The 26,165-nt window shown below is 42.0% G+C and overlaps 1 protein-coding gene across 2 annotated transcripts; it reads left to right on the top strand.

Moving 5' to 3' along the window:
• Positions 1-113: 113 nt before the first annotated feature.
• EFCAB12 (EF-hand calcium binding domain 12) lies at positions 114-25,366 on the top strand. 2 transcript variants are annotated; one of them, XM_089520610.1, is made up of 10 exons: positions 114-405; positions 4,529-5,039; positions 6,195-6,383; positions 11,444-11,606; positions 13,114-13,304; positions 14,434-14,647; positions 17,136-17,280; positions 19,071-19,166; positions 20,544-20,651; positions 23,492-25,366. In XM_089520610.1, exons 1-10 carry the CDS (start codon positions 305-307, stop codon positions 23,748-23,750), a joined length of 1,977 nt encoding a protein of 658 aa, XP_089376736.1. In that variant the 5' UTR covers positions 114-304; the 3' UTR covers positions 23,751-25,366. The 2 variants fall into 2 exon arrangements, with proteins under 2 accessions (XP_089376736.1, XP_089376726.1); XM_089520600.1 differs by lacking the exon at positions 114-405 and adding an exon at positions 1,884-2,327.
• The last annotated feature ends 799 nt before the right edge of the window (positions 25,367-26,165 follow it).

The following is a 26,165-nucleotide window of genomic DNA, read 5'->3' as shown; positions in this document are numbered from 1 at the left end:
CTGCTCCTGGCCCCTCAGCCTCAGAGGAGGTCCATGGCAGCAGCTTCCCTCTCATAACAACAAACGGAGGGAGGGAGGGAGGGAGGCCCTGAAGGGAGGCCCAGGGCAGGCGAGCCACAAAATGGCGGCCGCGGGGCCCAGGCGGCGTTCGGAGCCGCGGCTCCAGCGCCCAATCAGGGCGGGGCTTGCGGCCTTGTTGCCCTGGCGCCGGCCAAAATGCCGCGGTGCCCTTGTGCCTTAATGGGGGCACGTAAGTGAGGGGCTGCTGCTGAGAGGGAAGGAGAGAGGCCTCCCCGGCGGCGCCATGATGATGGCCAGCATGGAGCGCCTGAGCTTCTCTCCGGAGGCCCTGACCGCCTCCCTCTCCAGCCTCGCCGCAGGGCGAGTGAGCTGCACCCAGAGCCGGTAGGTGGGCCTCTGGCGCCACACTGGGAAAACAACCCGGTTTGACACCGCTTTAACTGTCCTGGCTCAATGCTAGGGAATTCTGGGAACTGTAGTTTTTGTGAGGCATTTAGCCTTCTCTGTCAGAGAGCTCTGATGCCACAATGAACTGCAGTTCCCATGATTCCCTAGTATTGAATCAGGGCAGTTAAAGTGGTCTCAAACTGGAGTGTGTTTTGGACCCGAGTCGGAGAATTCCGGTGCATCCTCCTCCCCAACAAGTCTGGATTTTATGTGTCCGCACTGCAGGAATTGTCCAGTTTGGTACTGCTTCAACGGCCATGGCTCAGTGCTATGGGATTGTGGGAACTGTCATTTGTTGTGGCCCTAGAGCTCTCTGACAGAGAAGGCCAAATATCTCATAAAGCTACAATTCCCAGGATTCCATAGCACTGAGCCATGGCAGTTAAAAGGGGTGTCAAACCAGATGGTTTCTGCAGTGTGGATGCAGCCATGTTGTGGTTTGGGGACAGGAATGGAAAGCCAAGAAAGAGAAGGAGAGGAAACGTAATGGAGCCCCCTGAAAGAAGTCAGTGGTCTCTGGAATCCTGAACAAAACCATTCCCAGAGCTTGGAAGAGTTCCTGCTTTGAACCACCACTCCGTCCTTGCAGCTTTCCTCCCAGAAGTCCTCCTTATCCAGGACATGTCCTACATTTCAACATTCTATCCAGGAGGAATTCCAAAAGGCCCTCCGTTTTGCACATGGCTAAGAAGCATACATTTATATTCATATGACTGTTTTTAGCTTTTATTTTTCTTGAATGCCCTACATTTTGTGGCACCTTGTCCTCCTTTGTGGTCAAGACACCTGATCACTCTGACAGGGAGTAACTTTATAGTAAGGAAAACACTTCTGCCTGGCTTAGTTGGGCTTAAGAAATGCTGGAATAATGGAGCTCTCCTTGGCCTCAGTGCAGTTGGGGGTCCAAAAGAGAGAAACGATTATTTCTGCAGTGTGGATGCAGCCCTGTTCTCAGTGTGAGGGCCTGTCATTTATTGCTACTATCCCCCATAGCAAAACATTTTTTCTAGGTAACAGATGTGCAAGGAAGGCACAAAAAAGCAAAATAACATACCAAGACTACTGTTAATGTTCTCTGTATGGGCCTGTCCTTGAAAAAGTATCAGAAGTGCAGAAAGCAGCAGCCAACCTGTTGCCAGGTGTGCCTTTTAGAAAACAGACAAACACGGGCTTAGAGGAACTGTACCAGCTCCCCAGTTGCCTCCAAACTTAATTCAAGTTGCTGCTCTTGACCTATAAACCCCTAAATTTTTTTATTGTATTATGATTTTACTGTACACCGCTATGATCATCGCGGAATAGCGGTATATAAATAAAACATATTATTATTATTATTAAATGCCTTGGATCCAAAATATATGAAAGTCTACCACCTCCAGATGTCTTGGAATATAATTCTCATTGTCCCCAGTCAGCATTTCTGTTGCAGTTGGGGATGATGGGACAATGGTCCAAAGTGCAGGGAGATGCCTAGTTGACTCACAGTGGCCTTCCACTAAACAGCTATACACTCTGTATTATTATTATTATTATTATTATTATTATTATTATTATCAATTCTATGCAGCTTTTCTCCCAAAAAAGGGACCCAAGGTGTCTCACACAATAAAACGTTATCAAAATATGGTTCACAGGAATCTGCAGAGTCAGACTACTGAATTATCTACCTCCCTCCTTTTGGCACAGATTAGCAGCGGCTTTCCAAAGTTTGGGGTAGGGGGTCTTTCCCACGTGTCCCTGAAAATGCCATGGACTGAATCTGGGATCTTCTATATGCGAAGGTGTACTTTTGCCAGAGATTGGAACAGTTACAGTTTTGGATTATCAAGTCCCAGATCCCGCACTCACCCATCCCCATGGTGAATACATGGTGAATACATGGTGCTTGAAGAATAATGCAAACTGTAGTTCAAAGGTGTAGCTTTTCCAAATCTTTTCAGTGAGCCTATGGCCCCTTTGCATTTGCCTTTGACTTTCACCAAAAGAGAAAGCAAGAAACGTTTAGAGGCAAAAAAATGAAAGGTAGGAGATTATCACACCAGGCTTGTTTTCGGCACCCTCCTGCAATTATCCCGTTATCTGCCAGTTCCAATACTTTTACACTGTGGCGCCTTATAGTTTCACACCATCTCACAATACCGCAACATCGACTATATATTATTGCACTTTAGAATTTCACACGTAACCCTTGTTAACTGTGATTGTTTACGAAATGCTTTTGTTCACGCATGCATGCATGGATTTCAGCTGCATCACAGCGGGTTCCTCATGTTCTTAAACTTCCGCTTAACTTTAGCAATGCTAAACATTACTAGAGAGAAACTTACATTGTAAACCACAAAGAATACAGTACAGTGCGCCTGCGTCATACACGGGCACGCCATATGCGGCTTCCAGCATACACTGGAAGCAATGCTAGAAAGACTTCTCCTGCGCCTCGGAAGAAGTAATGGGGCAAGTGCTGGGCGCGTGCTGTGGGAACGAGCCCCATTCTAATGGGGCTTAAGTTTACGTGCTTTTCCCCTTACGCAGCAGGGTCTGGAACAGATCCCCACATAAAGGAAAGGCCAACTGTATTTAAAAGAAAGGACAGCAACCTTCTCGGCAGCCAGTGATGTAATTCTATTGGGACAGCCAAGTGACACAGGAAGGAAAGTTGCCAACCCTGGGAAATCCGGCTAAAATTTAAAAATTGATGATGACAAAACTTCAGTCATGTGAATGGATTGCAATGAGCTTTCACACCTTCACAATAGTGCGATTTATGTGTGACCCTTCTGCACTGTGGTATTAATGGAGAACAAAGAAGTAACAATATCAAAGTTATATAAAGTATGTCCTGGTACAAACAGGCACTTTGTGGTGCTCTGGGCCCAATTCTAGGGTTTGGGAGCATGCACCAACCACTTGCTCCCGAACCCTAGTATATGCTGGCGGCTCCATAATGGCGGCTTCCCGTCCACACGGGGGCCACCATGATGACGACAACACTGCAAAGCGTCTAGATGTCACTTCTAGGAAGTGGTGTCATGGCGGTGCCCTTTCCCCTTTATGGCACCGCAAAAAAGAAGCCACTCTATGAATCTACTTTTTGGCGGCATGTCAGTGCTGCAGTGTCTTGCTGCTGCAGCACCGACTCAAGGCAAAGACAGGTGGCACAGAGCCGCCTGTCTGTCGAGTTCCTATGTTTTAAAATAGAGTTGGAATCAGAAACCATAAAATCCTCAATGATAAAATGGTCCACAGATGTAGGATATAAGTTAACATACAATTGGAGAAGTTGGAAAGAGCATGGGGCAGAGAATTTACAACTTGTATTCATTTAAAAGACAATTTTATTAAGCTGTTGCATGGATCATACATAACACCATCAAAATTGGCAAAGATGTATAAAAATGGGGAGGGAAACTGTTGGAAATATGGTGAAAAAAGAGACTCATTCTACCATATGTGGTGGACTTTTTGTAATTGTTTCATTTCACTACTTTCATTAATTGACATTACTTTATATTAAAGAATTATAAAATGCTTGCTTCTCCAGCTGTAACTTGAAACCAAGTATAGTTACTTCTCTTCAGTAATTTTTCATAAAATCTATAAAGGATCCCCAAGTTTGTTTGTTTTTTAAAAAGAACCAATTTGAGTTCTACATTTCCAACTCATATTACTACCCCCATACACATTTTAGCTATTTTCTCCTGTGTAATGTACCGTTTAAACATCGTTTTTCATAGACTTTCTTTAAGACTGTATGAACAACTAAATCTTAATTCCTTTGTCCATATATCTTCCCGCTGGTTAATTTGGATGTTGTAACCTCCCCCCCGCTGATCATATATGTTTTAACCTATTCTTCTTCAAATCTGAGTAGCAGTTTGTACCTTTTAGTTATTAAAGTTACTGGGGACTGGCAGCTGATGGCTCATGGACCAACACTGGTTCATGGACTCCCACTTTGAATAGTACTGCTTTAGATTAAGTTTTGAAAGGTTATTTCAAAGGGTAGACATGCTGGTTTACTATGAATGTCAAACCCATGTTTGTTTTCTTTTGTTTCCAGTGAAAGCAACACCATGCATAATGATGACCTGCACAGAAAATCTTCCCTTGACGACCCGGATAAGATTTTAGGCCACTGCTTTAAACAATTCAAACTCAGAGAGGCATATCCACATTTTTTCTTTAAAGTAAAAAAAAGTAGATTCGGCCCACCCAGATGTAGACGTCGCATTATTATCGCCCCACCAATGAGAGGAAGTGTTCCTAGCAGCCCTAAACCCCCGCCAGACATACCCTGTGATCTGAAGAAGAAAGCCCCAGTCTTGGAAATACCTCCACAGGCCAAGGATAAAGAAGAGGAAGAAGATGAGCTACAACAACTGGAGGCTTGGATTGAGGAGAGGAAAAAACTACAGGATCTTCTGAACAATTGTGTGAATCTAGAGGAATGGTTGACTGCCAAGCAACCTGTAAGTGCTCTGGAAGCAAGTGTCTTAGGGAAGATAAAAGAGGGCAAAGAACCAAAGGAGGTTAAGATGGAACCTGCGTTAGAGGCAGTTCAAAGCATTGAGGTAAGTATTAAAAAAGAGCCCGTGTGGATTTTTTGTTTGTTTGTTTAGGAAACAACCTTCAACCCATGAAAATATTCTTGCCCATAAAGGATACAGGTCTGATTTACAAGGGGTGCAGTGGAGACTGCTCACCCTCCCTGAAGTTTCCCCTCCCACTAAATCAATGAAATTTCCTTTGTGCATCTCACTTCACAGTTGAGAATGAAAACTGCCAGGAGGGAAATCGTGCCATTATGTCTTTGATATTGAAGAAAAAGGGAATTTCCCACTCCCTTGCATTCTGTATTGGACATGAGAGCACAATGGGGAATTACCCTACTGGAAAATAGCCCCTTATAACCAAAGAATAATGGTGATAAAACACACTGTCTTGTTGTGGGAGCATTGTGAGTGCAAATGCAATCAAGATGGGAAAAATATTTTGTCTTGTTCCTATATCTTCTTTCTTTTTATTCTATTCTCCTGCAGTCCCCCTCCCCCCATTTTCTTTATATATTTCCACATCTCCTTCCTATTGCTTTTTTCATTTCTTTTTCACCCTTCTGCAATTATTTGCCAGCCAGGGCACATAGTAAACATACATACCCAATGTATGTGCTCAGTGTTAGGCCAGGAAACCATGGGGGTGAGAGGAAAGGCCAGCCCAGAAGACATGGCAACAGGCATTCTTCAGTAGAATATAGTTGTCAATGCTATGTTATTTATTTACATCAGGGGTAACAATGTGTGGTCATCAGATGTTGCTAGACTGAACCTTCCATAATCCCTTATGATTATGCTGAATGGGATAATGGGCATTGCAGTCCAAGAACTTCTGGAGGCCCATACTCCCCATTATCAAGGTTTTGATCCCATACTCCAGCCAAAAAAGCTCACAGCAACATGCATATGAATTAGTTAGAGAAGGGGAAAGAGAGAATCTTTATCATTACAGTGTTGTATTGGGACTTAGGAGATCTAGGTTCAAGTCTCCACTGAACTGTAAATCTCACTGGATGACTTTGGGCCAGTCGCTCACTCTCAACCTGACCCACCTCCCAAGGTTGTGAACTTAAAACAGAGAGGGGGAAAGCCATGCCTCATTGGAGGAAATATAGGATACAAAGGTAAATACATTTAACATCAGTCTTTTAAACACATTCTGATGCCTTTCAGCATCTGATGCCAAAGAGAGATCAAGGGAGAAGCATTCCACGTCTGAACATTCCCTATCCTGACTCACTGAGGACACTACAAAGTCTTCTACACAAGCAGAAACTGAAGCTTGTGGACCTCTTCAACAAAGCCGACAGGACCAAGTCAATGAAGTTCAAGAGAGCTGATTTCATCAAAATAATCCAATCGGTAGGTGGGAAAGCATGTTCCCATTCAAATAGATGTGAATGTGCAGATTTTCTGTTGGTGCCAAAACAGGAAAAAGTCATACTGTTAGAGGAATAAGCCTTATCTTGACACCTCCCTTCTCCTCATTCAAAAAGTGTTGGCCATCATTTTACTTCATGGACAGTGAAGTCATATACGAGGCAAAGGCATAAAGACCCAACTACATGTAGTGTACATCTGTGGTAATCAGTGGGACATCACTCACTTATCCCATTGATCTTTTTATAAGCATGGCTTCATCTGGCTCCAATTCATAGTGTTATAGCTGAGCCGGATTTCCAAATATATTGACTAAATCCCTTTGCTTTCTTTTGCGGAAGAGTCAAGAGTGGGATAGCTGGATTGACTGCTAGAATTATAAGAAAGCAATGCTGCTTCCTCCCATTTCTTCTTTCTAAAAAAGATATATACAATTTTATGAAAAGATCTCTTTAGTACTGAGTTCTGTTCCTAGGGCTTTATCACACGCGACTTTTAAGCCACAATTCCCATGGGAAGGAAGTGGCATTGGCGATGCTGATTGCACAACACCACTTCCTTCCCATAGCTGCCCCGTCCCTGACCTGTGTCTTTTCATTCACAGGGGAAATCTGTGAATGAAATGCCCATTGCACCCTGCCACAGGTGCAGAAAGTAATTCCCACAGCAATAACTAAATTGGTAGTCACGTGGTCTCACTGTCCCCTCCTCCCCCCCTTTCCCTCCCCCCTCCCTTTCAAGTTTTTTACCAATTTTTTTGCATTATTTCAAAGCTCTGGAGGCCTGAAGTTTCAATACTGAGTGGATCAGGGCTGCGGAGCTCTGAAATAGCACAGGAAAAGTAGGGATTTTTTTTAAAAAGGCATGTCCAGCAAGGCATAAGAGAGGGAGGGAGAAGTTAAGGGAGAGGAAAGGAAAGGAATGGGATGCTGGCAGTATCCCCAGTCACACTAAAAGAAGTGTGGTGGTGGCTGCTACTATGCCGGTATTGTACCAGGTTGCAGGACTACAGCGTGAAAGAGGCTAGTGTGAGAAAGCCTCTAGACTCACCAGAAACTTTGGGATTACTTCATTGGAGCTGTTTTGTTCTCTCACTGAGAGGTATCTTCTCCCAAACTTCACTGATGTATGAGAGCTTTTGGTATCAAAAGTTGGGCGATCCAAGTGACTGAAGAGACGGGATTCACATTACATAGATAGTACAAACGTAGTCACTCTGAAGCAATTTACAGTTCATTGATTGGCATAATTCATAGCCATTGTACACAGCTTCCCCCCTCAACTGGATTCCTAAGTTCTTGGATGTAGATTCATAATCATCCATAAGGCCTTGCTCCTAGAGAGTCCTCCATTCTTCTTATGTTCCTCCCAAACCCTACATTTGTACAAGCCATGTTTCTATTACTTGTTTGGATTCAGTGAGAGTAATATTTGGCCTTCCAGGTGTCTTGGACCATAAATCCTACAGTCCCTTTCCACTGCTGATAGTAGGTTTGATAGTAGTTGTCATCCCAAAAATATCTGAGGGACCAAAAGTTTCTCAGGCCTGCACAGAAGGGTCTGGAACAGATTGGTGAAGCTGGTTTACTTATTGCTCATTGCTCTGCCCTGAAAGAAAGAGGAGTTTTGTATATGTTGATCTATCCTCATTTTGATTGTCAGCTTTGGCTCCCTCTTTGAAAGTACAGTGGACCTTTGTTATACACTGGGGTTTGGCTCCAAGATCACTTGTGTAGAAAAAAATCTGTGTATGCTCAAGTCCCATTAAATATAATGACATAGCAAAATGGTGTCCCTTATAAAAAGTGGAAAATCAAGGTAAATTTATACTTTTTGGAACATTTTCAAACTGTGGATGCTTGAATCTATGTATAAAAAATCCATGTATAAGAAGGGGCAACTGTAATTACACTTTTGCTTTGAGGATTTCTTTGGAAGACAAAGTGACAGTTCTTTGATTTGAAGGAGGGAAGCATGGTTTTATTGTTCTTCCTGCATACAAACATACATCTCATACATATACAGAAGAATTATTTAAAAGGCTTTTTACATATATTGGGGAAACACCATTAATAACAATAATAGAAGCATTTACAAAAAGAAACTTTGCATATAACATGAAGTCACATTGTTGGCTTGAATTCAAAGGAAAGGCAACAATCACTTTCTTTCATAGAATCATAGAGTTGGAAGAGACCACAAGGGCCATCCAGTCCAACCCCCTGCCATGCAGGAAATCACAATCACAGCATCCCCGACAGATGGCCATCCAGCCTCTGTTTGAAGACCTCTAAGGAAGGAGATCCCACTACACTCCAAGGGAGTTTGTTCCACTGTTGAACAGCCCTTACTGTCAGGAGGTTCCTCCTAATGTTGAGGTGGAATCTCTTTTCCTGTAGCCTGCGTCCATTGTTCCGGGTCCTAGTCTCTGGAGCAGCAGAAAACAAGTTAGCTCCCTCCTCAATATGACAACCCTTCAAGTATTTAAACAGGGCTATCCTATCACTTCTTAACCTTCTCTTCTCCAGGCTGAACATCCCCAACTCCCTAAGTCGTTCCTCATAGGACATGGTTTCCAGACCCTTCACCATTTTGGTCGCCCTTCTTTGGACACACTCCATTTTCTCCACATTCCTTTTTAATTGTGGTGTTCAGAACTGGACACAATATTCCAGGTGGGGCCTGACCAGAGCAGAATAGAGTGGGACTATTACTTCCCTTGATCTAGACACTATACTTTTATTGGTGCAGCCTAAAATCGCCTTGGCCTTGTTAGCTGCTGCATCTCACTGTTGACTCATGTTCAACTTGTGGTCTACTTGGACTCCCAGATCCCTTTCACATGTAGTCTCATTAAGCCAGGTGTCCCCCATCCTATATCTGTGCATTTTATTTTTCTGCCCTAAGTGCAGTATTTTACATTTCTCTGTGTTGAAATTCATTTTGTTAGCTTTGGCTCAGCTTTCTAATCTATTAAGGTCATTCTGAAGTTTGATCCTGTCCTCGGGGGTATTAGCTACTTTCTAGATTCTACAGGGGTAGGCAACCTTTTTGAGCCGGGGGCCGGGTTGCTGTCCCTCAGACAACTGGGGGGCCGAAGCCGGGGGGTGGAGCTTCCACCCCTCGGGGGCGGGGCCGTGTGCCGGGGGTGGAGGCTCCACCCCCAGGGGGTGGAGCTTCCACCCCCAGGGGCCAGGCCACCTCCTCTTTGCCGGCCCCTGACGGGGCCCCAGGCCCTGTCAGAGGCCAGGAAAGAGCCGGTGGGGACCACCAGCGCTGGAGGCCTCCCCGTCTTTGCTGGCCCCTGACGCCAGGGGCCCGCTGCCGCTGTCGGAGCCCTCCTGGAGGGCCCCAGCGAAGGCAACGGGCCTCCCAGAGGCCCGCTGCCGCCGCCAGAGCCCTCCTGGAGGACCCCAGCGAAGGCAACGGGCCTCTGGGAGCCCCGCTGCCGTCGCAGGAGCCCTCCTGGAGGGCCCAAGGGACAGCAACTGGCCTCCCAGAGGCCCGCTGCCGCCACCGGAGCGCTCCTGGAGGGCCTCAGCGATGGCAACTGGCCTCCCAGGGGCCCGCTGCCGCCGCCGGAGCCCTCCTGGAGGACCCCAGCGAAGGCAACGGGCCTCCCAGGTGCCCGCTGCCGCCGCCGGAGCCCTCCTGGAGGCCCCAGCAAAGACAACGGGCCTCTGGGAGGCCTGCTGCTGTCGCAGGAGCCCTCCTGGAGGACCCAAGGGACAGCAACTGGCCTCCCAGGGTCCCGCTGCCGCCGCCGGAGCCATCCTGGAGGACCCCAGCGAAGGCAACGGGCCTCCCAGGGGCCCGCTGCCACCGTCGGAGCTCTCCTGGAGGGCCCCAGCGACGGCTATGGGCCTCCCAGAGGCCCGGTGCAGCCCCTGGAGCCCAGTTCCAGGGCTCCGAAGGCCGCAGCGGGCGTCCCAGAGGCTCGGTGCGGCCCCTGAAGCCCCGTTCCAGGGCTCCGGAGGCTGCAGCGGGCCTCTTAATGGGCGCCGCCATTTTGCCCTTCAAAATGGCGGCGAAGTCTCATGCGGCCTTTTTGGTCGAAGCGGCCGAAATCGGCGGCGATTTCGGCAGCAGGAGGGACCGGGGGCCGGCGGAAAGGCGCCCGCGGGCCGGATCCCGCCGACCCCTGTTCTAGATCATTCCATCTTCTTGCTCTTACTGAAACCTGGCTTCCGGCCCATGACACTGCTACCTCTACCGACATTTCTTTCATCCACACAAGCTGCCCTGAGGGTCGAGGAAGAGGGGTCAGTATCTTATTATCTAATTCCTGCCAGTTTCAAGTTCTTTCTTTCCTCCCTAGCTATTGTTTCTCTTCATTTGAGTCTCAGTCTATTACTATTACTACACTTTTTTCCTCTACAGCTGCGGGTGGCAGTCATCTATCGCGCCCCTGGCCCTGCTATCCAGTTCCTTTCACACTTTGAGTCTTGGCTGACATTTTGGCTGACAAACGGGCAGTCTGTAACCCGCCTTTATGAGCCAATATGGTATTCTAGTTAGAGATTAGTGGTTGGACTGGGATTTTTATCCTGGTACCAAATGAGCCATGAAACCAGTTGTGACCTTGAGCCAATCATCTTTCAGCCTCATCTACTTCATAAGGCTGTTGTGCAGATATAATGATCACCTTCTCACATATAGCTAGTGTAAGTTGTAAGTGTGTTAGTAATACATCTTATTATTATTGTTAACCTTTATTTATAAAGCGCTGTAAATTTACACAGCGCTGTACATACAATCTTTTAATTAGGCAGTTCCCTGCCCTCAGGCTTACAATCTGTAATGTTATGCTTGTTGTCACCAAATCAAAGTATACTTGTTTGCTTGCCCGCCACTCATTGGATTGCATGATTTTGCTTATAATATATATAAAACTGCTTCCACATGCACATTTCTCCTAGTTGTGGGAAGGTGCATGTACATGATTATAGCTGGATCATGGTCATGGTGTACATCATGAGTGAGGAGATGCCCAGATGAGAAATTATTGTATATGAAACCGCTCTCACTCTCCTCTTTACCAGACCAAGGTGCCTATCAGTAAAAATGACCTGGAAGATATAGTCATCTACATATCGTCTTTAAAGAAAGGGAATTATATCACCAGTGATGATCTGGCAGAGTGTCAGAAAATATGGATGGACAGCCTAAGAGACCAATGGAAACAAACTAAAGAGACAAAGCAAGGTAAAAATAAAATGCAAACAGTGGAACAGTTTCCCACTCGTCTGCATAAACTTGAATGTGGAATCTTATTCTCAGGATTAGTTGCAGTTAATTGAGGCAAAGGGAACTAGATCTTTTTGTAGTACTTTGGGAGTATTTTTTTTAAAGGTCTGGTAGCTCATCTTGAAAAAGTTAGTTTTTGAGACAACAGCTCTCAGAATCTACAACCATCATAGGCCTGTGGTTGAGTTAGCTGGCAGTTTTTTTAGACTTAAAGAACTGGGTATGTTTAGCCTGGAGAAGAGATAATAATTTATCCACAAAAGTAACTTCAGACCTGTAGAGTGATGCTGACAAAGGGTCTGTTTGTTCCAATATTCTGGCTTTCTACAATGGTCAGTGGAAAGTCCCAAATAAGGTATTGCCTCACAGCTATAAGTGTTTAGAGGCACACTGATTCTGAGGCTGGAGGGTCATTTAGCAATTGTTGTCTGTGATCAGTGGCCACTGATAAGCCTGTATCTTCCATTAATTTCATAGAATCATAGAGTTGGAAGAGACCACAAGGGCCATCCACTCCAACCCCCTGCCATGCAGGAAACCCACAATCAGAGCACCACTGACAGACAGCTCTTACTGTCAGGAAGTTCTTTCTAATGTTTAGGTGGAATCTCTTTTCCTGTAGCTTCCATCCAATGTTCTGTGTCCTATTCTTTGGAGCAGCAGAAAACAAACTTGCTCCAGCCTAAGTATGACACCCCTTCAAATACTTAATCACAGCTATCATATCACCTCTTAACTGTCTCTTCTCCAGGCTAAACATACCCAGCTCTCTCCTCATAAGACATGGTTTTCAGACTCTTCACCACACTTTATGAGGAGAGACTTAGGCCTGTTACAGACTGCCCAAATAAAGCTGCTTTGGGTCTCTTTGGAGGTATGCTATTTAAATGATGCATGCATCCTAAGAATCCGGAAGCTGCACCAAAGCTGCACTCCAGTGCTTAGGAATGGAGTGTGGCTTTGGCACAACCTCTGGACTCGTAGGACCCATGCATCATTTAAACAGCATACCTCCAAAGAGACCCGAAGCAGCTTTATTTTGGCAGTCTGTAACAGGCCATTGGGAGCATTCATGGCTGCTTGTTATGATGTCTTATATATTACCTCTACTATCAGAGACAGAATGCCTCTGCATCCAGTTGCTGAGAAACATGTGTAGGAGAATTTTATTTCACTAACATCCCCATTGTGGTTTTCCCATAGGTAACTAGTTGACTGCTATGAAAACAGGATACTGGACTAGATAAGGCTTTGTATTGTATTCTTATGACATGTACTGATGTCTCATAAAGTTCCATAAAGAGAGAAAGTCAGAATGTTTTAGTGTGAAAAACTGTGAAGTGTCTCTGAAGATACCAGGAGTATTTGCTTGGTGGGTGGGTGGGTGAGTAGGAAAAAATTTGATATGTTTATAACTTGATATTTGTTCTTTCTTCTCCAACCTCCTGACTACTTTCTAATCAAGGTACCAAACAGTCATCAGTTACTGTCTCCAAAGCAGCTTCCATTGCTCATAGCAAGGCCAAACTTTTATCTAGTCAAATAAACTATTTGGAAGTTCCCCCCATCAACACTGAAACCGACCGCATGCATCTGACATATAATCAAATGGAAATGGTTGGGAAGAGATACAGGGAAATGAGACGGAAGCTAAAGGTACTTGTGTCCTATGGAAGCTTGATTCTTGTCTTATCTGGGGAGCTGGCTAATAGTAATTGTTTGAAGTAAGTCTTAGAACTCTGTATGTATCAGTAACTTAGATCAGTGCTTCTCAGGCTATCTGATGTGAGGGACCAGCAATTGTTTTTCCTCCTGGTGTGCCAAGGACCAGCACCTTATTTATTCCCATTGGCTATAATGGTTTCTTTCTTGGAAACTCACCAGGGACCAGTAGCCAGTGGCGCAGGGATCAGAATCAACCCAGGGACTACCACTTTGAGTACCACCGACTTAGATGACCATACTGAGTCTTGTCCCACCCCATGTATTGTGCTGTTCTTCATATATTCCAAGTACCCTCATATATAATTGTACATTTAAATTTTATATCCTACCTGTCCATGCAAAATGCCCATTGCAAGCTATTTACAGTATTCTAGGAACTATGTAAATTATAGTCTGTTATCACCAACAATAAAAGCAGTGGAAAAGCAAAACACGCAAGAAAAACTAATAATCCATAACCACAAAAGAATATGTCTTTCAGTGTCTGCTTTAAAGCAGGCAATGAGAAGAACAACTTAACTTCTCTAGGGATAGTACAGTATTCCATATCATAGGTAGCTAGTTTATCCTACAATAACTTTGTAAGATAGTAGCTGCTATGTCTGAACTCTGTAAATGATACAGCTTGGTTGTTTGTTCTTTTCTGTGCCTATTTACTTTCCATGATGACAGGCCTTTAGCAAAACCAACAGATTTCATCCTACAATTTGAGGTGGCAAAGATTTTATGCTGCATAATATGAGGGCACACAGAGCTAGGCCTTTGAAAATGATCTTAGTAGAAGGAATGAAGTTTTAGGAGTTGGAAGTACCACTTTGCAATGAGAACTGATTGCCAGTGCAATTGCTGTAAGACTGTTTTTAAAAAAATGTATTCCATCCAAGCTAATCAAGTTAGATGATAGCTAGCCATGCCCGCCCAATGTCAGCCTTATCACACCAGCTTCTACACAGAACCTAGGATAGCTGTCCTTTTTTGTGGTAGGGAAGGATGCTCGTTATTGTAGAAAATGCTGGACTAGATAATAAATTGGTTTAATCTCATATTCTTATATTTGCAGAGGAAAATTGATCCTCTAGACTTTGCAGAACAGTGTCGAATGGTGAGAACCGGAGACATCGCAGTGGATGGCCACTGCATGCCAAGCACCATGGAAGGTGAAATGGGGGAGCTGGTGGACAAGCATCGGCTGGTTTGTCACCTGGTCTGGACTCAGTGCGTCAAGCTTTGTGAAAAATATAAGGTTCCACTTACTGAAAAACTGCTGAAGAGAGGTATAGTAAAACCAAGGGACTAGGTGAGGGGGCAAATGCCACAAATCCAAATAGTGTCAATTGGACTTTGCTTCATGCTATGTATGAGTGTACTCAAGATGGAAGTCATTAGCTGATAAAAATTAAAATACAAATATATATATTGGTAGGTTTTATGGAGTGGGTTTGTTATATGAAGGAGTGCAGCTGATTAGACCAGAAGCCAGTGGCATCACCGGGGGGTGGGGTGCGGACCACACCAGGTGACATCCTAAGGCCCCATTCATACTGGTCTAAAAGACCTGGAAGGAACTGGGCTGATCCGGATGCCCCTCCCCCGAATCGCTCCGTTAGCAAGTGCCCACTACAAATTTGAAATCGAATGCATTTTGACAGAAATCGAATGCATTCTGGAGGTGGCTGCTGCCAATCAAGCTATCATCATGGTGACGTTTGCAGGGCATCGGGGGAAGTGTCCTCCCTTTTTAAAGAGCCAGGCACAGGGGTTTCAGCGGCTGAAGCAGGGAGAGAGATGCCTCTCTCTCTCTCTCTCTCTTTTTTATAAACCTGTGGGCTTTTGGGTCAGATCTGCCCCTGTCCCAGGCAAAGGATGGGATTGCCATGCATTTTTTTTTATGCTTTTAAAAGCAACATTAGCTTTACCTTTGCTTCCCTTGCTGTATCTGCTCAAGAAGACAAATCATTCGCATAGTTGCTCAAAAAAAAATTGTTAAAAATGTAACATTGATTGTTTGCAACATTTGTAGCTTCCGCCTCTGCAGAAAGCAAGGAAATCCAAAGATATAAACTGCAAGCCTGGCTCCATCTGCTTCTGGAATATAAACAATGCGCATAGTTGCTCAAAAAAAATGGTTTGAATTTGAAAAGGGGGGGGGGGGTAGCCTGACGTGAGCTCCGTTAGTGACCTGAATTTTTTCCTCCTGCAAGGGAAGGAATGCCCAGTGACAGAGGGCTTTGGGCAGAGGATGCAGGGAAAAGAGGGCTTTGGGCAGGGGATGCAGGGAAAAGAGGCTCCTAAAGAATGCCTTCCCTTGCTCCCTTCTTCCCAGGGCTCTTTCCTTCTCCCCCTCCCCTCTGACCTAAATCCCTCCCTCAATTTGCCTCGATTGTGATCGAGGCCAAAGTTCTCATTCCCAGGACCCGGGGTTTTTCAAAAGAAACGGCATTTGCGCCGATTTCAAAAGACCCCGCGCTAGGGGCCATTTACCACGGAACGGGTGTGCAAGCCTCGGATTCGCTTGTGTGAGATTCGGGGTGAGTAGGAACTTCACGTGCAAGATTTGCTTTGAAAACCGCTTTTTTTCGTAGTCTGAATGGGCCCTAAGGGTGTCACCATTGCTCCTCAGATAATAATAATAATAATAATAATAATAATAATAATAATAAGTTTTATTTATAAACGGCTATTCCATGTTGATCATAGCGGTATACAGGTAAAAATTGCAATATGAAATACAAAATACAGGATAAAAATTGCAATGCATAAATAAAACTTCAATAAAAACATTTCAAAATACAGATTAAAACCATACATCAAATCCAGGCCAGATATGTCTGATACCTATCTTTTGGGAGAAACTGGCTGTGGCATTCATTTGTGTCTCCTTAAAATTGTGATGGTAGAAGTGGGGCGAAGCTCTGGGAGGAGAAAGGAGAGGCACCAGAATTTTTTTAAATTAAAATTTCAAATTTTAAAATTAGAAATTTTAAATTTAAAAATTATTTTAAAAAAACAATTATTTTTTTGAAATTAAAAACATCACATTTTAACCAAATCTTCATTAGGTTGTGCCTATGATATTGTAATTTGAAGGGATAATTTTAATTTTGCTAGTTGTTTATATCACAGCTATTAATATTACTTTCAGTGGTATATGGGGATTACAATTTATGAGTAACACTAGTGCAAAAAAGCATTACTAGGGATTCTGTATGGTGCGAAATGGGAAGAGGTCATTGAGGAGGTGACACGATGAGTTACTGCACTGGGTGACACCAACCCTAGTAACGCCACTGCCAGGAGCCCTTTCCGTTACAGCACTATGATTCCACTTTAACTGTCCTGGCTGCATCCTGTGGAATCCTGTGGTTTGTAGTTTGGTCAAAGACTCTAGAATTCTATAGCTGAGAATTATAAACATCCCTCCCTCAACTGCAAATCCCAATATTCGTTAAAACATGGCAGTTAAAGTGGAATCATAGTGCTATAAATTGTGTAATGTGAAAGGGCCCCAGCTGAAGCTGTGCTGAATCCAAATCCTTCCCAGCCTACTGCTGTGGGAAAATACTTAGACTTCTTGCTCTGGCATTATGGTTGTGTCCATGGGCTGAAGGTGGTTTGGATCTTTTATTGACTCTTCTGGCAACAGATGTTAGCCAGTACACCAGTTCTGCCAGTAGCTATGACCATTACCAGATCTCTGAGATTGTGTTACAGTATCCTTATCTCTAACTTTATTTTGGGGGGAAATTTCCTTTGTACCATTAGCTTTGCTGTATCCAGGAGACAGACTCCTAAGAGAGGGGAACTCCTTTCGGAAGATCAGACAGCCAGGAGGGTATTATTCTACTGCCCCTCATCCTCAAACACCATCATCAGATGAAGAATCAGAAAAAACTGCAGTTCAAAAGGGGTTTGTTGATTTATTTATTTTTTTCCCTTTATGTCCCACTACCCTCACAGGCCCATTAGGTGGAAGAGACACAGGAGACAGCCTTCTCAGTGGCTGCTTCCGGACTGTAGAATTCCCTTCCAGAGGAGGCTAGGTTGGCATCCTCTCTGCTCTTTCTCTGATAGCCAAGGACCTTTGTATTCAAACAGGAATTTAATGTTTAATTGGCTGCAGGGAGTCTATGGACACTACTGTGTTTTAACCTTATTGTTAAGTTTTTAAAATGAATTCATGCTTTAAAATTTTAATATCATAATTGGTTTAAAATGTTTTAATATTTTTATCAGTTGAGGAGGTTGAGACTTTGAGTCCCATGCCAGAACAAAGGCAGGATATAAATAAGTGAAATAAATGAATGAATCAAACCCTAGTCTCCAGGGTTGTAGTCCAACACTCAAACCACTACGTCATGCTTACATTTATTATTTTGCAGCTGGTTAGGTAAACTATTGAGTGTGCTCATAGCATTTCTGGGCAGGAAGTAATATATTGGTTGATTGGATCCAAGATTTAGATACATTAGATTCTTTTTAGTGTGTCATCCCACTTTGGATAATGTTATTTTTAAAATATTTATTTAAGAATTTACATAGTTTAGTGGATAGGATGAAGCACTGGGAGATTGGAGACCTAAAATTTGCTTTTTACTGCAGCTGCTAACTTGCTCTGTTACATTAGGCAAAGCACTTTGCACCTCCTTTTGTTTTTTCCCTTTTTGTGTGACCCATCTACTATTACTCTTAAACAAAAAAGATGTTGTATATATATTTATACCATAACAAGATCTTGTATACAAGTCTGGGACTGAGCTTGGAGTATAATCCCACAACCACGCCTGAGAAATGTGTTGTTGTTGTTTATTTATATAGTGCTTATCCATGTACATGGCGCTTTACAAACAGTTGCAGCATAAAACCATTTATATACTATTCAATAATATAAAATACTAAAATACAGTATTAAATACAGACATAATGCAAAATAAAACAAAATAAGCAATACAGATAATCAAATGTACTAAAAATACAAAACATATAAAACAAAATATAAAATAAATGTATCATGTTGGGCAAGAGCGTCAGGTGAGTGGTGCTTCAACATGTACCATAGTACATGCAAGCTACTACTCCCTTTTTAAAAAATCTACTGCAATTGCTTAGAAAATAGTGCAAGGTCTTGGCCTAATTTGAGGTTGGTTTGGGAACTTTGCTCTTTAGAGCACTGTGATCTATTGGTTTAGTCCTGGAAAATATGTTTCCTCTCTGTTCATGGTGCTCTGGGTTCAAATCTCCTAGGCTGAGGATGAGCTGAGCCATGAGGGTGAAAAATCATAGGGGAGAGGCTATTAATCATGGTAGGAAAGTAGAGGCTCCACATTTAAAGAAAATATACCTCTGAATGCTAAATGCCAGGGATGGCTATAGAGCGCTTTAGAGTGTTAAGAGGCATTTGTGTGCTGCTGATACAAGAAGCTGAAATCTAGATTCATATGTGCTTCTGGGAATTGCCCTTATTGGCTGTTCACATATCTGTTATAATATCAAGTTACATTATACCTCATGTTATACATTCTTAAAGTGTATGCATGCAAAAATTGTTACATTTTCTTAGCAACTTTTGGCTTTTTAAAATTTTATCTCATTTTGCTGCCATCTGTAAATTAAGGATGTGGACAGTTAATTCTAAGTGCTTTCCTCTTGATGATGCACTCTCTGTTTTTCTGAAGTCTCTTATTTTTCCTTCTCCCATAGAAAGCCTAAGCCAAAGGCTGAAAAGGAAGAGCTCAAAGCGGAGAAGACTGTAAAATGCCGCTGGATGTCATTTACAGAATTTAGAAAACTAATGAGGTATATGTCCAATGCATTAGGAGTAAGTGAAAGTAACCAGTTTTTCTTTTACTGACTTCCTTTACCTAATCCAGCAACTAAAATTATCCCATCTTGCCAGTATTAAGACTTTTCAATTACTCTGTCACCAGTAATGGAATCTTTGAGGTTCAGTCCAGGTTGGAGGGAGTTCTGAGCATGCAGTGGTATTTTATATTTCAAAAACTGAAATAACCAACCTATCTCACTCCCAGTGTGCCTAGGGACTCTACTGCAGGTGAAATCTAATAGCTGCCTCATTTCACTGTTTGCAGATCCTTTCTTTCCTCCATTACAGCTCAAGACCCCATGTAGATTCCATAACTTTAAGAACCCTTTTTTGTTTCCCCAATTACTTTTTGTATCTTGATGCCTGATAAAGAGCTTTACAGCTCTCAAAAACATGTGTACATTTTGTACTTTAACAAAGCTATTGTCCTGATATATATGTGCTATATAAGAAAGAATTACTGTCTCAGTTTTCTGTACTAGGGTTTTTATTATAGAACTTGTCTATAACTGAGTTTGGCCAGTTAGATTTATGGATGTGCTGATTCCTTCCTATTGAACCTGAGCTGTGGTGCTTTTAGAGGAGACTTTTCCTGTACACTCCCTTTGCCTCTTTCACAAAATTTTACAGGTGATCAGGATGACATTTATCTTTAATTTAAAAACCTCCCATGTTTTGCTACTTTTTCTTCTGTCTCCTTTTCACAAAGAAAGGGGAAAAGATACAACACATGCATAGTGATTTTGAATGGTAGCATAAGGAATCTTTTTTTCCTAGCACTGTAGAGAGTAAGAACCAAAACAGACAGCCCTTGAAGCCACCCCTTCTGAAGATGGATTGGGGCTGTGGCAAACACACACCGTAACACCAATCCACCTTGCAGCCAGCCAAAAAAGAAGTGGCAAAGAGCTGCTTCTTTTTGGGCCAGCAAAAAGGCAGTTTTTCCCACCCATTACAGCTCATGGGCAGCTTCAAACCGCTCCAGCAGCGTGCAGCGTGTAAACGTCTGAGCGCCGGCACGATTTCTGGGCATCTTGGGGGCATATGCCATCTGTCTCACCCCTAAGACATTGAAAATTATTCACACCTAGAAACTTTTGTTCCCTTGGTAACAATGTCTGTCCTTTTTTGGATACCTAAAATGTAATGCTCTTCTGAGATTTTAACTAGTTAATGCAATGCTAAAAACTTGGGGAGTGAAGGAAAATTTCATTAGAGGGCAGAATTCTTATGGGGAAGAGTGGTGCTCCCATTAGTACTCCCCCCCCCCCACTGCACCCCCAAGCTGGACATCAGTTTCATCTGTCCTGTTTGGCTTTTTCTAAGTTTAAAGTGTATTGCTTTTACAGATACCGCTCAAAAAGATTGCTTCCTCCAATGGATCTTTGGAAAAATAGAACAATCTATGAGAACTTATTTGAGACACCTGAAACACTTGAAGAACAGTATGTAGAAAGGTATAACACAATACTCTTTCATTGATTATTACTTAAAAGTAATGAACAGGTGAATATTTATTTACTAGAGTTAAGTAAATTATTTATTTAAAAGTAGAGTTTTAAAATCTTTCTATATGGTGCTGTTATACTTGAAGGTTTTTTTTCATAACAAGATTCCTGAGAAAGATGAAACTGGCCTTCTCTTTGTCTTGTTTTAAAAAGTAGTTAAAAATGCAAATTTTCCCCTTGTCTTTCCTTCTTGATATACTCCTTCGCTGTGGTTTCTTCACCTTCCTAAGTTAATGATGTCATTCTTTAACAATTTCTCTCCAGTTCTTTATCTCCTCCCAACCTGTATGCAAATTTTTTCAAATTGGTATAATGTTTTAATTTTTTAAGATTGTGAGCCTAAAGGTTGGGGGTCATGCTTGAACTTAACACCTAAACTACGCTTCAACATAACAAAAACGGGTATTGGTTTAGCATGCTCCCCACATCTCCTTTAGCACAACCACAAGGGGAGTTTGGAAGCTTTTTCTACTTTTAATCAAGGCTACCTCAAAACGAAGGTCCAAAACACACCACAGAAATAATCCACTTTGAGACTACTTTAACTGCCCTAGCTCAGTGCTAGGGAATCCTGGGAACTGTTGTTTGTTGTGATGCCAGAGCTCTCTGACAGGTAAGGCTAAATGTCTCACAAAACTACAGTCCCCAGGATTCCATAGCACTCAGCCAGGGCAATTCAAGCAGTCTCAAACAGGATTATTTCTGCAGTGTGTTTTGGACCATAGTTGCTGAATCATAATTTAAGGTTTGGATTATATCCCAAACTGCAATTAGTTTGAAACAAAGGCTTCAATTTTTTTCTCTTGTGGCTGTGATGGAGCAGAAAAAGGGAAAGAGAAGAATGTGAGCCATAGTTTTATTGAGCTAAAACCATTGTGTTTAAATAAGGTTTCCATTGTCCCTTATTGTAAGTGATGTCTTGTATTTGGGGGCTGGAAAGCTTGTCTCTTATAGGACTGGCAGGTGTCCCTTATTATAAAGACTGCCACCTATGTGAAGACTGGAAAGCTTTTCCTTTTATATATCCTGAACAAGGTACCCCCCCCAAAAAAAAAAAAAAAACTCTAAGATATCTCATTATCTATATGCAAATATTCCAAAATCTGAAAAATTCCAAAATCCCAAAAACATCTGGTCCCATCGTTTTGGATAAGGGAGACTCAACCTGTCTTACAAATTAAAACAAATAGGGCTTCATGATTTCAACCTGTTATTATTCATATAGAGAGAGGAAAACATTGTAGTTGACATAGTCAGAGCCTTGAATGAATTCTGATCTGCCATTTTGCACTCCCCATGATTCCTGTGTGACTCCTGTGTGATTTTTTGAGGAAATTGGTAACTTAAGACAAATTTGATATATTCTTGCCCCCAGAAGGAATCCCATGGACATTTCCAGAGTTAAAAAACATTAAATAATAAAATCAGAAACAAAGTTGAAACTTAACAAGTGAATTGGACTGTGCAAAAGCATGTAACCATAAAATGTGCAGTTTAGAAGGGACACTGATGGTTGGTGATGCAGGAAATACTAGACCTTGTACTTCCACGTTTTTGTTTTCTGTTTTGAAAAACTGAAATAAAATGTTAATAACAAAAATAATTATTTAATAAAATGAAAAACAAATTTAATGCATAAATTAAATCATTAAAGCCACAGCATAAGGGATGTTGAAATGAATCCATTTGCAAATACGCTATCTGAAATCCAGTTCCTAGCCTCATCTAGCATAGAATGAGCTAATCCATTGTTGAATGGCAAGTCATTGAAATCATTATTTTTAAGGCATTTTGTTCAAATCCCACTGTTTCGGTGAGTTTATTGTAGGTGGGACTAGCAATTATATTTAGGCCATTATCACGGAAAGAAATTAAAACACATTAAAGCCATTGTAGTGTGCATGCTTGTTTGGTTTTTTTACCATAAGTCTTTGACACCCTCCTAACTGAACCTCAGTTCATAATATGAAGAAGGAGTTCTATCAAAAGTGGTAATAATAATAATAATAATAATAATAATAATAATAATTAATTTATTTATAGCCCGCCCAATCACTAGGAATCTGGGCAATTTGAACAGTAAAAATACATTACAATAAAATACTAAATGGTCCCTTCCCAACCCCTTCCCCAGTATTAAAACTAGAATTAAAGAGATCTGTCTTAAGAGCTTTTTTGAAGTCTGTAAGAACGGAGATATGGCAGATCTCTTCTGGCAGGTCGTTCCACAACTTCAGCGCAGCAGTAGAGAAGGCCTTTGACTGACAGACATTAGCCTAGCTGGTACAGGAGGAGGTTCACATGGTGGGAACTTAGTCTAAGCCTTTTAGGACTGAAATGTTCTCTCTGGATTTTTCTAAATTTAAATTTGTATTTAATATAGGATAGAGGTTTGTTGTGCAGAGGATAGTAGTTGTCACTATGGCCAGAAGTGCATGCTGGCTGGGGCATTCTAGGAAATGTTATCATGCTCATTTGCACCTTTTGTTTGAAAGAGTTACAGATCATGATTTCATGAAGCTTCTTTTTGTTGGTGTGTGTCTTCACATGATTTCCGAATTCTGGTGACTAAGGTGAACCTTTCATGGGGCTTTCTTGGCAAGGTTTTTTTTAGAGGAGGTTTGCTGTTGGCTTCCTTTGAGGCTGAGAGAGTCTGACTTGCCCAAGGTTCGAATCCTGGTTTCCAGAATCATAATCTAGTACTCAAACCACCACACCACACTGGCTTTCTACACTCATGATATTCTCCACAACTTACTCAAATCATTGTTTTGTTTTGTTTTTGACAGACAGCTGTGGAAAATGTTTAGCTTCCTGAATCCTTTGACTGACGCCAATAGTTTCTGGCCAGGACATCTTCTTGATAAACTGCGTCTTTATTCACCTCAAATGGAACATGATAATGGGAATGCTTTGTTCAGCCGTGTTTCTCGCACACGCCCAGTCTATCCTGGCATGTACACTCCTGACCGCAGCTGGAAAGTCAGTGACCAGGGTTATTTGACCTATGGAGATCCAGATTCCCGAAAGCATTATTACTATATTTGACAGTGTTTTGAAACTTTTGACATTGCTAGTGTTTCTTGATGTTGAACTGTCTACATTGCACCTGCTGTAATAAGCCAACTTTTGAAGAAAATGAGATGATCAAAGGCATGGCAAAAAGTCACTTTGAAAAATACATGGAAACAGCACAGCTAAAAGGAGCTTTTCCAGACAATCAGTAAATGTGTACCCAACTACATTTTGCAACTTGCACTATAATGCCATAGGTTACTTAATGAGAGTGTAGCTTTGATACTGAAATATGCTTAGGTTTTTGTCCCCCTTTAAAGAAAACTGCACTGCACCATTAAAATGTAATTTTTTCTAAATGTACCTTTCTGTTTCAAGCACTTCCATTGGAATTATCAGAGTCTTTTCTTAAAATATGGCAAAATCACTTTATCAGTAACAAAAAGGAAAAAGCTAGGATTTTATTTCAAGCTCCCAAGGGAGGTGGTATGGGTAATTCCCAGCCACAATCTGTATCATGATGCATTTTACCTGGGCTTGCTAGCTAGAATAATGCAAGACCCAGACTGTATTTGGTTGCAGCTTGAGTATACATTTAATGTAAGATGCATTATAGAGAAAGTCATTTCAAAATTTAACTAATAACTCTCTATAGAAGGTGACCAAATTATTTCTCCACAATATCCTTTAAATATGGAGAAAATGGCAATTCATTTCCCACTGCCCACCCCCCTTTTTTATTACATCTTTTATTCATTAAATCCAGACAGGTGGTACCAGTTTTTATCAGTGGAAATCTGCAGGCTTCTATAGATTGAAAGACCTTTTTATCATTGATACCCCCAAAACAGGAACCCAACTACATGAACAACTGGACAATGACAACTCATTATGGTTCACTATTTTTCAAATACTACATTTTACATCTCTCTTTCAAGAAAAGGAGCAAGCTATATACTTGTTATTTCCATTTGCAGAATTTCTTACATGTGTTCTAGCAAGATCTAAAAGTTTAGCATCCCGAATACATAAAGTTCTCTCGTCTTATACTTTTTCTTAAAATTTGGGCCAAACCTAGCACAGGAAAAAAAACGTCAATATTGAAATCTCTTGTGGACAAGGTTATTTATGGTCAGTAGGGCAAACTAAATTAATATCTGCAAACATCAAAAGAACACTATCTAAAATACTAACACTTGCACATCTGCAATATTTATCTAAAATTTAAGTAACAAATGCTGAAGACAATTTTATCTCCACTTGTAGTGGGCTTGCTTTTGCTGTTTCATGACAACAGTTCCCATAAACTCCTGATTTCCTCCATAAATTTGTCAGCTCAGATGGTATTTACTACACATTGGAAGAGTGCAGTGGGATTTTAAGTAATGAATAAAAAATAGATTATAGAGTGTGTCATTAATGGCAAAACTAATCAACCAGGTTAAAATTGTTAGAAATAATGGAGACTATGAAGCAAATTAATTCTCATTAATTCTTGTATCAATCTAAACAGAGACATTTTTTCTTCCAATTGCTCAATTAGCTTTATGGAATGATGTACACACTATTGATCTTCTTTTGTAGTTGATTTTAATCTTCAAATGACTTGGATTATGCTGATCATTTCCCCGTTTTCTGTTTGTGTTAAACCCAATAAAATTGTTGGCAAAAGAAAATAACACTGCTTTGTGACATGAAATACAGGGGATTTTTAGTCTATATACATGGGACGGAGATTTCCTCTAAATCCTGATGTGCTAAACCTTCATTACGCCACAGGCCAAGCTGGAGGGGATCGATGAGAATTGGACTTCTAGCACCAACTATCTAGCATGCTATTAGCAAATGCAATACTTGTGGACACCGCTGGATGACACTAATTATCTTCTGGACCAAATTCATTTCCGCTGTGACATGCAGCCGAGACTGGTTTGCTCATGCTGCTTGCACTGTGACTTTCCTGTTCATTTCCCTAGAGGACTTTTCAGCTGTTGATACCATCAAATTATTAACCTTTATTTATAAAGCGCTCAAATTGGGCCTTTGGAGTGCTTGGTTGCAGTGGCTCCAATCCTTTCTGTCAGAAAGGTGTTGCTGGGTGATAACTATTTGATGCTGTGGTCTCTATCATATAGGGTCACTCTAATCAATTCTGTTCTACCCCTCCAAATTCATAGAACCATAGAGTTGGAAGAGATCTCAAAGGCCATCCAATGCAACCCCCTGCCATGTAGGAACACAGTATCAAAGCACCCCGCCAGATGGCCATCCAGCCTCCATTTAAAGACCTCCAAAAAAGGAGACTCCACCACTCTCCGAGGGAGTGTGTTCCACTGTCAAACATGCTGTCTTTGCCTGTAGTTTGAATCCATTGCTCCGTACCCTATTCTGTGGAGCTGCAGAAAATAATCTTTATGAAATTGCATATCAAATGATATCTGTATGACA

This window comes from Sceloporus occidentalis, unplaced genomic scaffold, assembly GCF_023333645.1.
Source record: "Sceloporus occidentalis isolate IW3139 unplaced genomic scaffold, rSceOcc1.0.p SCAF_1, whole genome shotgun sequence".
Classification (NCBI taxonomy): Eukaryota; Metazoa; Chordata; class Lepidosauria; order Squamata; family Phrynosomatidae; genus Sceloporus; species Sceloporus occidentalis.
Note: the sequence above shows the minus strand (reverse complement) of the source record. Positions and strands in the feature narration are given on the sequence as shown.